Source organism: Aedes albopictus, chromosome 3 (assembly GCF_035046485.1).
Source record: "Aedes albopictus strain Foshan chromosome 3, AalbF5, whole genome shotgun sequence".
NCBI classification, from domain to species: Eukaryota; Metazoa; Arthropoda; class Insecta; order Diptera; family Culicidae; genus Aedes; species Aedes albopictus.
Genome location: NC_085138.1, coordinates 322,445,258 through 322,462,170, shown reverse-complemented (window position 1 = coordinate 322,462,170; position 16,913 = coordinate 322,445,258). Strand labels below are relative to the sequence as shown.

The following is a 16,913-nucleotide window of genomic DNA, read 5'->3' as shown; positions in this document are numbered from 1 at the left end:
GACAAATCCAAAAAAAAAACACTTCTGCGTAGGATTTGTCAAAAGTGTCCGAACCCACGTGGCACATTTTGCTAATTAGCCCGATGAACCCAATGAGAGTATAGACGAGTGCACCGATGAACTGAATTCATCGCGGTCCGAGAATTTTGACACTACAGCGGGGTCGTTCCCAATCAGAATTGTTCAATTCTGATTGGAAATCTTCCACTTCTGATTGGAAGCGACCCCGCTGTAGTGTCAAAATTCTCGGACCGCGATGAATTCAGTTCATCGGTGCACTCGTCTATAGACGAGTGCACCGATGAACTGAATTCATCGCGGTCCGAGAATTTTGACACTACAGCGGGGTCGCTTCCAATCAGAAGTGGAAGATTTCCAATCAGAATTGAACAATTCTGATTGGGAACGACCCCGCTGTAGTGTCAAAATTCTCGGACCGCGATGAATTCAGTTCATCGGTGCACTCGTCTATAGAGGCTTGCATCAAAAACATAACCTCATCGAATTCCCATACGATTTGTAAACATTGCCCTCAAATTTTTTTTGAGGGCAAGGACGGCTTTATGGACAGACACCGAAGGAAAGAAAGAGAAGGAGATGATGATGACGTCAGCGTGCAAGCGCTCATATTACAAGTGAGGAAGAAGAAGAGATGGCTATGTATTAGTAAGCAAAGAAAAATGTAAACACAATTAGTGACGTCACTATTTGACACGCGTTCTTATGGGAGCTCGCTTTGCTTGTAGTAGTGAGATGTTTTGCACCAAACACGGATCTCACGCACACGAAGTATCTTCTTCCACACCTTTATTAGACTCTCATTGCGATGAACCCATCAATCATCAGCTGTGAATTCATTTTGATGATGACAGCCAAACGATGACGACATGATGAATCATTTTGTTATTTTTATTACTGATTTCAATCAGCTGCACCGTTGCGCACAAAGCAGAAGATCAACAAAGATTCGTTTTCCGGAGTTTTTATTACAAATTTTTCGTGTTTTAGTTTAGATTTTCTCATAAATTTCCATTCGAAAACATTCTTCTGTTCATCAGTTGTGTAAGGGGACATCGGGCAAGATGCAGCACGAAAACATTCTAGCCACTTTCAAGATTCTAATAATAGGCGAGAGTGGAGTCGGAAAATCTAGGTAAGTCGAGGAACCTGGGACGGCCGGTCAGCCGCTGCACCATGCATGGTTCCCGGTTCTATTTTTGGAATTTTGGTGCAACATGGAAATTTGTAAGAAAACAGTTCGAAACGTAGAACGCTACTACATGTAAACAACGCTCTAAAATCTAATCAGAAATGCCCTTGAGTCTTCTACGCAATTTCGCCATTGCTTGTCATCATCTATACATCATCGTATCTATCGACGATTATACGTTGTATTAAATTTTACTAACGGCTTTAGAATATTATATTTTCCTATTTTTCCAGTTTGATGCTACGGTTTACGGATGACGATTTCGATAAGGACCAAGCCCTAACCATCGGAGTTGATTTCAAGACTAAAATTGTGGAGATTGACAACGTTAAGGTGAAACTGGCCATCTGGGACACAGCCGGGCAGGAACGGTTTCGGACTTTGACCCCTAGCTATTACAGGTAATTGATGTCTACACGAAAATGAAGTGAACATTTCCAAATATTGTATCACTCGTAATCAAACAGTTGGGTCGCTTCCTTAAAAACACCAATTTATGTTTGATTTCAAAAGTCTTGACATTAAACACCGTTGTAACTTATATGTTAAGATATAACGTAAATTTATAACGTTTACATGATTGTTACACTACAAAACTATTGTAACGCAGAGATGCACAGGGCGCCATCCTGGTGTACGATGTCACCAAGAAGGAAACATTCCAAAAGCTGGACTCGTGGCTCAACGAGTTGGAAATCTACGGCACCCGGAACAATATGGCGAAGATGATTGTCGGCAACAAAATCGATTCCACCGATCGGGCCATCAGTCGGGACGATGGCTTCCGGTTTGCGAAGAAACATCGAACCATGTTCATCGAGACGTCGGCCAAGACCAACGAGGGCGTGAGGGATGCATTCGAGGAAGTCGTTCGGAAGGTATGTGTGATTGATTGTTGAGGGTGGAATTGCGTGGGCATTATTTTTTTATGATCTGACGATTGTTGTAGATCATGGAAACGGATGGACTGTGGGAACGAAACGATTACGGCGATTCATTGGATTTAAATGGGCGAGGAAACCAGGCAGGATCCTGTTCGTGCTAATGACCGCCTTCTCCGTTCCTAGCTAGTAGTAAATGTTGTGTGACTAAGCCATAGATACGATGCGAGTAGATAACTTGTTTTGTCGTTGTTTCAATCGATTAGTTTGATATCGGTCGGTATCAAACCAGAAGGGATATGAGGGGAATACTGATGGTTACTTTTATACAAATATCGAAAAAAAGCATGATGAAAAGCCTAAAATGCACGATACATCTAATACTAACATAATGTAAACTACTAATTCAAAGGGGTAGCTTAGATTCTATTTATTAGGTATTAAATTGTAATGGGTTATAACCACCAGTACGTATGTATCGTGTAGAATATGAATTTTAAACTATAAATAAAGGTACTCTGTAAATTAATCGAAGATTTTTTTTCCATGAGTGCTGACAACAATTTTGCTTTAAAATTATATAGGGTCACGGTGCCATTAGTAATGTTATGGTATATATCCTCCTTAATTTACCATATTAAAAAACAAATCAATTACGGCACCGATTGGTTTCGTTCTTTTTCTCTCACATGAAGTAATCCTCACAGGAATCCTAGGAAAAATATCTGAAGGAATCTAGTCTAACGAAAAATCCTGGTAGAAATCCTAGGAGCAATATCGAAAGAAATCACGGAAGTAATCCTTCAAAGAATTCCGGGAAAAATCCCGGACTGAATCTTTGGAAGAATTTCCAGGAAAGAATATCACAAAGAGTCATTGAGAAAATCTTGTAAGAATCTCTAAATTAATCCCAGGATATCTAAAAAGAGGTCCCAAGTGAAATCTCAAACGGATTCCTGAAATCATCAATACTTTCTAGGTTTGAATGATACGCATTTCCATAATCGGAATCCAAGCTATCAGAGGCAAATGAATCAGCTTGCTAAATATTCGCCATGTGATAACTGAGTCGGCAGTGGCCAGTCAATGCTTTGACCAGCATGCTGCAATTCTGCTTTGACAGCTTTGTTAGATACTTCGCCACCCGTAGAGATGGCTCAGCACTATACAATTTGGTTTGACGACATGACTCCAAATTATTCCAGTATTGTTTGTGCTGAGTGGCAGCCCAGATGTCAATCTGAAGCTTTACCCAACACTTGGATACCGGAATAGCTGGCTCAGGGCCAATGGAGTCATGTGGTGCTCCAGTGCTCCAGTGCAAGCTAACTCATCAGCCAATTCATTTCCAGCGATGGAAAGAATGGCCAGGTACCCATACAAAGTGAACAGCGTTTGCTGAATTCAGCTCCTCGATTTGAGTTCGACAAGCGATAACTATCTTCGACCTGGAGTTGGCCGAAGCAAGTGCTTTAATAGCAGCCTGGCTAGCTGAACAGAAGCATATTACTTTGCCCATTCCGTGCTGCTGAAGTGCTGATTGCACTCCGCACATAAGAGCAAAGATTTCGGCCTGAAAAACGGTGCGGTGTCTACTAAGTGAGTAAGATTGATGCTCACGAGAATAAATACAAGCACCTTCTCGACCTTCGTGAAGGGGGAAGCCATTAGTGTAACATACGATGCTGTCTGAAATACTTCTCTCCAGATAACCAGATGTCCACTCTTCCCGGGGAGGGAATTTCGTGGAAAATGTCCTATATGGAAAATTACAAGCAATTGTAAGATCACTTGGAGCAAGGACAACTTTGTCCCAATTCACCAAACGTGGAAACAACGAGGTGTGTGTTGAACTGCGGTTCACAAGAGTTTCCTCTAGTAAACCGAGTACCCATAGACGGCAAGCTCAAGAAAGTGCTTCTTGTTTGAGATGAATGTGTAGTGGGGAAACGTCAAAGAGAACTTCGAGCGCTGCCGTGGGAGTTGAAGAGAACGCTCCAGATATCGCCATTAAGCACATCCTTTGGAGATGGCCTAACTTTGATTGAATCGTTCTCATTTCGCCCTTTTGCCACCACACAAAACATCCATAAGCCAATGTTGGCCGAACCACAGTTGTGTAAATCCATTTGATGTACTTGGGTTTTAGACCCCAAGTTGTACCAAAGGTTCGCCGGCATTGCCCGAAGGCCATACGAGCTTTCTTGATTCTGAACTCAATGTGAGGTGTCCAGGAAAGCTTGGAATCAAGAATGACTCCAACGTACTTTACCTGTTCAGTCACATCGATTTCAGAATCAAAGAGACGCAAAGGTCGAACGCCATTACGGTTTCGCCTTTCCGTAAAAAGAACAATAGATGTTTTACTCGGATTAACCGAAAGGCCATATTGGCGACACCAACCCTCAACTACCTGAAGGGCGCTTTGCATCAGGTCGAAAAGGGTGGTGATACTCATACTAACTAACAATGCTAGGTAATCGTCGGCAAAACCATAAGTAGGAAAACCGCTATTATTGAGTTGCCTCAATAGCGTATCTGCTACGAGATTCCACAAAAGCGGTGATAAGACACTCAATTTCCTAATCCCTGCTAGACGCAATGTCGAAAAGAGATATCGGTTTTTGAGCATTCGATGAATCCAATTGGAAATCATTGGAGATATACCATAACACTGTGCGGCATCGAAAGGCACATTATTAAAGGCACCCTCGATATCTAAGAAAACACCCAAACAAGATTGCTTTTGAGCGAATGCTTTCTCGATATTGTAAACAACCTTGTGTAAAAGAGTCACAGTGGACTTACTAGATTGCTAGGCATGTTGGTTCACATGAAGAGGCACGTTGGCCAGATGAACATCACGGATGTGATGATCGACAATGGGTTCTAAGCATTTCAGAAGAAAAGAGGTCAAACTGATAGGTCGCTTTGCTTCTTCATACGACGCACGATCAACTTTCGGAATAAACATTAAAGTAATATCCCGCCAGGATTTGGGATTATACCCTGTAGCAAAACTGCAAATAAGTAGTTGTTTCAAAACATGTTGGGAATGATCAAATCCCTTCTGAAGCAAAGTAGGATAAATCCCATCTGTTCCAGGAGATTTGAAAGGAGCAAAGCTATTTAGTGCCCATTCAATAAATTCTAAGGTTATGATACTCCGAGCCGAAGCTAAAGAATCATAACTACAAGAAAAGACATCAGGTTCATCCGAAGATGTAGTATCCACACCAGAGGTGGGCAAAACGGCTCACTTCAGTGATCGGACTCGAACCGGATCCATCACATTAGTGAACCGGATCTTTCGAGCAGATCAGCGGCTCAGTTATGGAATGAATGACCAAGCTTCACCGAATCAAATGGGATTGCTTGCTTCCAGTTTATTCTCTCAAACACAGCAACTGCCACTCATTCTCTTGGTGAGCGATTCCAAGCAACAGCATCAAAATTAAGGAAATTTTTAAAGTCATGATTTTCTATTGAACTGAAACTTTGCACAGTTTTTTAGTTCCATCTAAATCGCCATTTTTCGATATCAAATTTTTATTTTGAATCACGACTAACTTTTCAAAAGGGTGTATGTGAAAATGGTTCAAAAATATTCAAAAATCTGCACAGCCAAAATGGTTCGTTCGATTGCTATGAATTTTTCAGCAAAGTTAGATAACTAAATGGTGATTCCTAAGAAAATATACACTGTGAAAAAAAATCTTTTTTAACATTAAAAAATATAATTTTTGTTACAAAAACTCAAATATCTAAAAACCCTATCTTTTTACCAACGTAGTTTTTTAAGAGAAGACGGTCCATTGTATTAGCAATCTACCATAAAAATATGGTGATGGTAAACTAATAAACAAAAAAGTTATGACATTTCAAACATTTCACAATTTTCACATTTAGTAAATATTTTTTTCTGTGTAAACTATTTCGGCCAAAAATCGCAGTTTGATGCTGATTTTATTGTTCAGCAAAGTTAGATAACTAAATAATGATTCCTAAGAAAATATACACTGTGAAAAAAAAAACTTTTTTAGCGTTAAAAAATATCATTTTTGTCACAAAAACTCAAATATCTCAAAACCCTATCTTTTTACCAACGTAATTTTTTAGGGAAAACGGTCCATTGTATTAGCAATCTACCATAAAATTTGGTGATGATAAACTAATACACAAAAAAGTTATGACAATTCAAACATTTCACAATTTTCACATTTAGTAATAATTTTTTTTTATAGTGTAAATTATTTCGACCGGAAATCGCAGTTTGATGCTGATTTTATTGTTTATGGCATTGCGTGAGTAAAACAAGCTGTTTTTATTATGTATTATGTATATTATATGTACAGTAATGTTCCGATTTTATCACGCCCTCCGCGCATTAATCGTTTATTCATTAATTTGCTGTTACATTTGAGGACACGTGTTTTCCCTCTTCTTCAAGATGAATGTTGAAAGCGTGTTTTGCAACGTTAAAATCATTGAAATGGGTATAGATGTTGAAGAATATTTCAAAGCATTTATGAAAAGGGGCGTGATTAAATTGTTTAAACAGATGTCACTGATGGTACGGTGGCATGACTCTCTGCACTTTGCACTTCTGGCAATTTTTCAGTTGTTGTCGTTTTCGAACTTTCTGCGCCCTGCTTTACCGATGATATACAGATGGCTCGTTTGTCAAAGTCTAGACGGCAGGACGTGCAAATGCGTAAATTTGTATTCAATGTGGACATTTGGGCATAACCAGTCTCTTTCAGTTTATCTATGGTGCTTTCGGTGAGATTTCGTAACTCTTTTGAATATTTTTTTTCATCAAACGGTCTACAAGAGAGCGTTGAGTTGAAGACCTTTGAGAAAGCGACTGTTCATGTTGTTCGTTAGATTATAATGAACAAAATCACTTATTAGTTTTAACTGACTAGTTTGGTGTTGTTTGCTTGGCTGAAGAAAAAATCTAAATATATAAAAATGCAGTGGCATACGTGGGACCGCGCATAACTTGTGAACGGGTGGTCCGATTTGGGTCGTCTAAATTTTGTTCTGTTAGTTTTCACCCAAGGAAGGTTTATGAGGCCTAAAACATGGGAAAATTGAGAGTTTTTGAAAACCGGGTTTTCATACATTTTGAACGGGGACTTGGGCGCTTGGCTAAGGACTTGAAACGTCAAAAAACGCAGTAGGCAAGACAAAGTTTGCCGGGTACAGCTAGTTTACTATAAAATTTTTAATATCCATAGCGGTAGTATTTTTTTGCTTTTTCGTGAGCATTGTCATGGTATGTATACATACAGACAAACAAACGTAACACTGACGAAATTTTCATTGACCACGCCTTTAACGATCATTTTGAATCTTGGTTGTGGCTTTCATAACCAGAAGAGCGCCCATCGCTTTTCTTTGCGTGTGACGTTTCACACTAGCGCCTTCTGATGACGATATTGCACAACCCAGTGTTTCGTGAAACATTTCCACCCGGTGGTGGTAGTGTGAACTGGGCGATGGATTTTCACGAAAATTTTTCTAGGCGTTTCGTCTGTTTGTCTGTGGTATGTACCTCTCATGCATTTGTTGTTGTTGTTGAAGTTACTCGCATTCTTCCGATCATAAAGTCTGTTCTCTAAGAGGTATTTTTTTTGCAGATAAACTAGACGTATACGCGCATATAAAACTTTTATTATGCAGCTTTTGTCCTAAAAATAAATTTAATTCCATTTTTCTTATAATCAACAGCTTTTCAAAACTTTCAAGGGATTTTTTCACCAGTCACGAACAATAAAAAAATGACTCTCTCAATATTTTTGATCACAACACTGGATCGCGTCTAACTTTTAAATAGATACTAAAGTATTTATGAATAATCAAACAAAAATATCATGATAACAACTTGTTTAATTCAGGCGGTAGCCTTTACAATATAATCAGCATCAAAATGTAATTCTTGAAATAATTTACACAGAAAAAAAAAATTTTTTTGTTACTAAATGTAAAAATTGTGAAATGTTTAAAATGTCATAACTTTTTTGTTTATCAGTTTACCATCACCAAAATTTTATGGTAGATAGCTGATATAATGGGCTATTTTCCCTAAAAAATTGACGTTGGTAAAAAGATAGGGTTTTGAGATATTTAAGTTTTTGTGACAAAGATCATATTTTTTTAAAGTAAAAAAAGAAATTTTTTACAGTGTATATTTTCTAAGGAATCATCATTTGGTTATCTAACTTTGCTGAAAAATTCATAACAATCGAACAATCCGTTTTTGCTGTACAGCTTTTAGAATATTTTTGATCTATTTTCGCATACACCCTTTTGAAAAGTTAGTCGTGAGTGAATATGAAGGTTTAATATCGAAAAATGGCGATTTAGATGAAATTGAAAAACTGTGCAAAGTTTCAGATATTTTTGAAATGGTCGCTCAGGATCGACTGACATGACTCCGTGGAATTCCTCTGGTCTGTTATAACATACCCGCATTATCTTTCTCTCAGCGCCAGCACCACACAACACACTGGATACTGCTGAAGAACCGAACGAAAGAAATGATAATGTGTGAGTTCGTGTTCGAGTTCGAGTCGTTCGGATCTGCTCTGTTCAGACTGCCGGTACTGCTCTCCCGCTTGAGCTGAGAGTGATAGATCGGTTGCGTTTTTTGCGGGTTGTGGCTGCATGGCCAGGGGGAGGGAACTGGACAACCGCTGATGTTGGTTGCGTGTGCTTGGCGCGAAAAAAACACGCTTCGTAGAGCTGTGTTTTGGAAATGAACCAGAGCAAAACAAAGAGAGCCTTTCGGTTCTTTTAGGCTCTTCCTCACAGAAACATGTAAACTAGTGACCCGGCTCTGTCTATAAAAGATCCACAGCTCACCCACTCACTTTACTGATACGAATCTTTTGAACGGGTCCGGATCTGATTGCCCATCTCTAATCCACACATCCGGGGAAGTGTGTACTGAATAAACATTCCAAAACTTCCTCATCGGAGGAAGTGAAATCACCATTTGGCAAACGAAGTTCGTTCACTCGGAAATCCTTGGATTTCGCAAGGATTTTGTTCAACCGACTGGCTTCACTCAAACTGGAAACATTTGTACAAAGGTTTTTCCAGCCAGATCGTTCAGCAGACTGAAGAGCTTTCCTGTAGGCCTTGCGAGCCGACCTGAAAGCCTCCGATCCAGCCTAACGTCGTCTTTTCCAACTTTTTCTACATTGTTTCCTGAGTTTCGCCAGATCAGAGTTCCACCAAGGGGTTCCTCTTGTGATCTTCACAGACCGTAGAGGGCAAGCTTCTTCAAAAGCTTCCATGATGAAGGCCGTTGTAGTATCAACGGCATCATCTAAATCACTTGGCGTGTCAATTGATGGTGAGTATCCATGAAATTTGGCTGCAACCAAATCGGTAAAGAGATCCCTGTTGGTTGACCGGGGCTTCTTGAAACGCAAAGCTTGCGATGTAACATTCACATGTTCAAAAAAGATGTAGAGATTGTCAGATAAAGATTCTTCATCTGACACATGCCAATTGGTCAATTCGTGACTAATTCTGCTAGAGCAAAGCGTTATGTCTAACACTTCCTCTCTAGCAGATACCATGAAGGTTGAGTGATTTCTTATGTTAAGTAATCTACTTAATTATTCTACTTAAGTATTCCATCAAACTGGAGCCTCTCAAATTGATGTCTGAGCTGCCCCAGATTATATGGTGAGCATTAGCATCACTACCAACAATTAGCGAAAGGCCTTTTGAAGTGCAGTATGCAATGACTTGCTTGAAGACATCCGTAGGGGATGGTTCACCATGCGGTAAATAAACCGAACAATAAACGTATGTCCTGTTGAGGTTTCCAACAGATACATCAATTGTGATAGCACAAACATCTCTAGTAGTTAGTTCAGAGATGAGTGTAGTAACGATTGCGTTGTTGACAAGCACACATGCTCGAGACATGACACGTGAGTTTGCCATTTCATTTTTACTGAAAGTAGCAAACACCGGATTCACAAGGTTTCCTAGATAGAAATTCCCCTTGGGCCACTTGGGCTATACCATTTTTCATAAGTATGCAAAGATTGATCGTTGCCATTATTTTATGCTGAAGATTGATCTGAGCTATCCTAACCGTAGCCACTACCCAAACTAGGCAAGATTAAACTCTTAACAATCACAGCACAAAAAAGAACAACAACAACAAAGCCAAATCGGTATCGATTTGAGTGCGCCAAAGGCGAGGATGCACAGAATACACTGTGTAAAACGCATAATGCGAAACCATATAGGTGAAAATTTAAACTTATTAATAATATCTTCATAATCCCGCAATTCCCGCCCTTATTCAGCCTCAAGTATTGTAACCCGCGGTTACAATTTTGTGCCAAATTTGTGAACACCACTGTGTTTTGCAATATTTTTATTTGTTTGTTTTTTTTTAAAGATTTTTTGTTTGAAATTAGTTTAGTTAAAATAGGGAAATGAAATCTTTATTTATTGTATCGGTGAGGCATTTGACCCCCAAGCTCCCCCACCACATGGCACACAAAAAGCAGCAGCAGCAGCAGAAACAATCGAGTGTGGTGTGTAGTGTTGTTTTATTTTTGCAAAAGAAAGGAAAGTTACGAACCACGTAGTGCGACGGACGCGTATTTTCACCCGTTTTTCTACCCCCGGGAAGGAGAAGAAAGTGCCGTTTTCGCGCCGTTTATTGCTGGATGGTTGTTCCCAGCACCGACGGAAGTATCCGGGAAGTAAATTCCAACGGAAAAGTGCCGGCCCGTGGTTCGGGAACCAAAGTGTAGTGCTGTGAAAGTGATAGTGCTACAAGGGTGACGACCGCCGCCATCACGGGAAGCTAATTATAAAGGAGTGATTCGCTTCCCGGCGGTTTAGCTAAGGCCAGTAGTACACAGGGTCAAATATTTGACAAGGAAAGAACTCAAGAAACAACATCAGTTTGACACTAATGAAAATTTGATCGAGTCAAACAAGATGTTTGAGCATTGGTTTCTTTTCGGACAAATATTTGACCCTGTGTACTAGCAGCTTAAGTGTCGACGAAAACCCACCGTCCTCGCTACACGGGCTCAGCCAGTAGAGCCAGTCTCGCCCGTGTAGCTAAACGTCAAGGAGGACGAAGACAGGTAGGTGTAAAGGGGCTCACCACCTGTGGTAGTACTTTGCGGAGACTACCAGGGCTAGTCACGGCGAGTGACTTGCCCGGCGTATTATCGCCACCGTCGCTAGGGGGGGATCCGACAAAGGAGCCCGCTCTTCCCCTAGCTAACTGCCAAGGACGGTTGCTTCGGCAACCCCAGTGCCCAAAGAAGAAGAAGAAGGAGAAGAAGAAAGAAGAAGAAGGAAGGTGCTCCTCATAGACCGTGCGGGAGCCAACGACGACCACCACCACCACTGCAGCAAGGGCCCCAACGAGTCGACCGAAGCCAAAGTGCCTTGGGGAGAACGGGGCAAAACGCAGGTTTGATTAGTTAATAGAGTTTATTGAAAATTGAAAAATTATTTATATTTACACATTTCATTTCATCCGAAATCCTTAATTTAGTGGAGGTACCCTGCTTTAGGCCGCCCTGCCGGGTAACAGCGGGTAAGGGCTGAAAGTTTCTGCTTACAGTATGAAATTGAAGAAGGGCAGCTGATTGTCTCGGAGAAACACAAGGTCCACCGCGCTATTGATCCGGTTACAACAGTAAGGGCAAATACTGCGGAGGGTGCCCTGGTACTCCATAGGTTCCGTTTGCGATTAGGTTTTTATAAGACCCCCCTAACCATTCATTCCTAGTCACAGTAAGTATTATTTAAATGTTACTTCGCAAACATTGCGCTTCAGGAATCCTCGGTCAACAAACTGGGATCTTTATACTGATTTGGTTGCAGCCAAATTTCATGGATATTCACCATCCATTGACACTCCAAGTGATTTAGATGATGCCGTTGATACTACAACGACCTTCATCATGGAAGCTTTTGAAGAAACATGCCCTCTACGGTCTGTGAAGATCACAAGAGGAACCCCTTGGTGGAACTCTGATCTGGCGAAACTCAGGAAACAATGTAGAAAGAGACGACGTTCGGCTGGTTCGGAGGCTTTCAGGTCGGCTCGCAAGGCCTACAGGAAAGCTCTCCGGTCTGCTGAACGATCCGGCTGGAAAAACCTTTGTACAAATGTTTCCAGCTTGAGTGAAGTCAGTCGGTTAAACAAAATCCTTGCGAAATCTAAGGATTTCCGGGTGAACGAACTTCGTTTGCCAAATGGCGATTTGACTTCCTCTGATGAGGAAGTTCTGGAATGCTTATTCAGCACACACTTCCCTGGATGTGTAGATATTACATCTTCGGATAATCCTGATGTCTTTTCTTGTAGTTATGATCCTTTAGCTTCGGCTCGGAGTATTGTAACTATAGAATCGATTGAGTGGGCTCTTAATAGCTTTGCTCCTTTCAAATCTCCTGGGGCAGATGGGATTTATCCTATTTTGCTTCAGAAGGGATTTGATTATTTCAAACATGTTTTGAAAAAGCTACTTGTTTGCAGTTTTGCTACAGGGTATATTCCCAAATCCTGGAGGGATATTACTATAAAGTTTATTCCGAAAGTGGGTCGTGCGTCGTATGAAGAAGCAAAGAGTTTCAGACCTATCAGTTTGACCTCTTTTCTTCTGAAATGCTTAGAACGCATTGTGGATCATCACATCCGTGATGTTCATCTGGCCAACGTGCTTCTTCATGTGAACCAACATGCCTACCAATCTGGTAAGTCCACTGTAACTCTTTTACACAAGGTTGTTTACGATATCGAGAAAGCATTCGCTCAAAAGCAATCTTGTTTAGGTGTTCTCTTAGATATCGAGGGTGCCTTTGACAACGTGCCTTTCGATGCCATATTGGAAGCCGCACGGAGTCATGGTATATCTCCAATGATTTCCAATTGGATTCACCAAATGCTCAAAAACCGATATCTCTTCTCGACATTGCGTCTAGCAGGGATTAGGAAATTGAGTGTTTGTGGATGCCCCCAAGGGGGAGTCTTGTCACCGCTTTTGTGGAATCTCGTAGCAGATACGCTATTGAGGCAACTCAATAATAGCGGTTTTCCTACTTATGGTTTTTCTGACGACTACCTAACATTGTTAGTTGATATGTGCATCAGCACCCTTTTCGACCTGATGCAAATCGCCCTTCAGGTAGTTGAGGGTTGGTGTCGCCAATATGGCCTTTCGGTTAATCCGAGTAAAACATCTATTGTTCTTTTCACGGAAAGGCGAAACCGTAATGGCGTTCGACCTTTGCGTCTCTTTGATTCTGAAATCGATGTGACTGAACAGGTAAAGTACGTTGGAGTCATTCTTGATTCCAAGCTTTCCTGGACACCTCACATTGAGTTCAGAATCAAGAAAGCTTGTATGGCCTTCGGGCAATGCCGGCGTACTTTTGGTACAACTTGGGGTCTAAAACCCAAGTATATCAAATGGATCTTCACAACTGTGGTTCGGCCAATATTGGCTTATGGATGTCTTGTGTGGTGGCAAAAGGGTGAAGTGAGAACGGTCCAATCAAAATTAGGCCATCTCCAAAGGATGTGCTTAATGGCGATGTCTGGAGCGTTCTCTTCAACTCCTACGGCAGCGCTCGAAGTTCTCTTTGACGTTGCCCCACTACACATTCATCTCAAACAAGAAGCCCTTTCTTGCACTTACCGGTTACGGGTATTCGGTCTACTAGAGGTAACTCCTGTGAACCGCACATCAACACACACCTCGTTGTTTCCACTTTTAGTGAATTGGGACAAAATTGTCCTTGCTCCAAGTGATCTTACAATTGCTTGTAATTTTCCATATCCACTTATCCGCGAACGGTGATGGCGGCGGCGGGCATATCCAACCGGTTCGATATTTGACGTTTCTTGGGGGAAAGTCAAAACAGTTTCATCACCCCTTCACCCATCGTTTGATGGCGCCAACCGATTGCGATCCCCAAGAAACGTCAAAATTCGAATCGGTTATTTGTGCCCGCCGCCGCCATTACCGCTCGCGGATGAGTGGATAGGACATTTTCCACGAAATTCCCTTCCCGGGAAGAGTGGACATCTGGTTATCTGGAAAGAAGTATTTCAGACGGCATCGTATGTTACACTGATGGCTCCCTTCTCGAAGGTCGAGCAGGTGCTGGTGTTTATTCTCGTGAGCTAAGGCTGTATCAGTCTTATTCACTTGGTAGACACTGCACCGTTTTTCAGGCCGAAATCTTTGCTCTTATGTGTGGAGTGCAATCAGCACTTCAGCAGCACGTAATGGGCAAAGTAATATACTTCTGTTCAGATAGCCAGGCTGCTATTAAAGCACTTGCTTCGGCCAACTCCAGGTCGAAGATAGTTATCGCTTGTCGAACTCAAATCGAGGAGCTGAATTCAGCAAACGCTGTTCACTTTGTATGGGTACCTGGCCATTCTTTCCATCGCTGGAAATGAATTGGCTGATGAGTTAGCTTGCACTGGAGCACTGGAGCACCACATGACTCCATTGGCCCTGAGCCAGCTATTCCGGTATCCAAGTGTTGGGTAAAGCTTCAGATTCACACCTGGGCTGCCACTCAGCACAAACAATACTGGAATAGTTTGGAGTCATGTCGTCAAACCAAATTGTATAGTGCTGAGCCATCTCTACGAGTGGCGAAGTATCTAACTAATCTGTCTAAGCAGAATTGCAGCATGCTGGTCAAAGCATTGACTGGTCACTGCCGACTCAGCTATCACATGGCGAATATTCAGCAAGCTGATTCATTTGCCTGTGATAGCTGTGAATCCGATTATGGAACTTCGTATCATTTGATAAGTAACTGTCCAGTTTTTGCGCAACTGCGTTTCCGAGTATTCGGTAAACACTTATTAAGTGAAACTGACTTCAGAAACCTGAATCTTCAGGATATTCTGTTGTTCTTAACCCGCTGTGGTAAAGAGCTATAGGCTCTCTTTCGCTTTATGCGTTATTACAGTGCCCTTTTCAGGGCGCTGTTTGAACCCATTGTGGTACGCTTGTGCGTTAGTACCCTCTTCCAGGGTATTTTTCCTATTTCCCTACCTGTCCCTATCCCCATCCAAATCCTTCTTCCTTCCTTTTCCCTCAGGTAGATGATGAAATAGGCTGTTATTTTGGCGATGGCACAAATGTCCCAAATGGAGGATAACGTGCCTCTGGAGCCGGCCTTCTGATACCTGATACCCCTAACCATTCATTCCTAGTCACAGTAAGCGTTAAGCCGCATAACGCCTTGAATTAAGGGTCATCTGATTAGTGGACTCCTACCACTGGAACAGGCGGTCCGTAGTATTATTCTTAGCCAGTTGAACCAACCGCTACGGACACTGCACAGCTATCTAGGCTGATCGGGAAATGAAGTTAATATTGGGGACCAACTTCATACGGGCCCGAAAAGTCATTAAAAATAACACAAAAAGAACCGAAAGCAAAGCCGAACAACATTTACCAGATCACAACCACGATCTTTTTACCTGTCTAGGGCTAGTAGTCATCATCAAACTACTAGTACCTAGCCGTTCAAAACCAGGACGTTAGGCAAAGGGGTCGTCGTTGTGATTGTGTTGTTCAATTATGGCCTTCTGTTAATTTTCAACTTCTAGTCAATTTCTCTCGTCACACACTTGCTATTTTATCCACCGTTTCTTTCATTACTTTCGTTACTCTCTCCTTCTTTGAGTAGTATTACGTTCACCGAGAAAAGCCAATAAAATTCAATTATCATGTAATCGTCAATAGAATCTTGGAAAACTTCCCTGAAAGAGCCTTGACAGAACTCCCTGAAAGAATCCAGGGGCAATCATCTAAGGAATCCCTACATAGAGCTCAGAAGGAATAGCCGAAAGAATGTTTCAAGGAATTCCAGGAAAATTAATGAAGGAATCCCAGAAGAAATCCCTAAAGCAATCCCAAGAGGAATTGTTTTAAATGAATACTAAAGGAAACTCGGGAATCTCAGGAGGATTCAATGAAGACATTCTCCGAGATATTCCAGAAAGAATACCGGAAGGAATCCATGAAGGAAGTCCGGGAAAAAAAACCCTGCACTGCCTACGATCGCATATCAGTCACAATATTTGCTAAGTTTCCTATTCATATGGGACAGTTATGTGATCATAGACAGAGCAAGAATCCCTTAAATAATTTAGGAAGAAACTCAAATGGAGTCCTTCTGAATATTCCGAAGGAATCCCTGAAAGAATCCTGGAAAAGATTTTCGAGGAAATCCTGGAGGAATTTCTGAAGGAATCCCAAAAGGAATTAATGTAGGAATTCCGAGATATATCATTGGAGGAAGCCCGGAGAAAACTCAGGAGTTCTGGAAAAAATACCTAAAGGAATCCCGGCAGAAAGCCCTGTAGGAATCCATTAAACAATCTTGAAGTTATCCCTGAAAGAGTCTCTAAAAGAGTCCTTTTGAATAACCTGGAGGAATACCTGAAATAATTCCTGGAGAGATCTGTGAGATAAACCTGGAGGAATCCCAAGAGATTAATTGGCATATCGGGAGAAATCCGTGCAGAGATCCCGAAAGGAATCCGGAAGGAAACCTGGAAAGGGTTCGTAAAGAAATCCCGGTATGAATCCCAGAAAGATACCTTAAGCAAAAATTAATAGGATCTCGAAAGAAATACCAAGATAAATTCCTAAAGAGGAAACTCGGCAAAAATCAATGATGGAATCACGAGGGCAATTTTTATTTGTCAAAATAAAGCTTTGAACTTAAAACAATTTGTAGAGAATGACCATCATCTGGCTCAAGTTTTATTGAATGAT

General features: G+C 41.3%; 1 protein-coding gene across 1 annotated transcript; it reads left to right on the top strand.

The window, feature by feature from the left end:
• Positions 1-919: 919 nt before the first annotated feature.
• On the top strand, positions 920-2,620 carry LOC109401305 (ras-related protein Rab-18A-like). Its single transcript, XM_019673808.3, has 4 exons — positions 920-1,153; positions 1,444-1,611; positions 1,821-2,088; positions 2,160-2,620. The coding sequence occupies exons 1-4, from the start codon at positions 1,083-1,085 to the stop codon at positions 2,253-2,255; spliced, it is 603 nt and encodes a 200-aa protein (XP_019529353.2). The 5' UTR covers positions 920-1,082; the 3' UTR covers positions 2,256-2,620.
• The last annotated feature ends 14,293 nt before the right edge of the window (positions 2,621-16,913 follow it).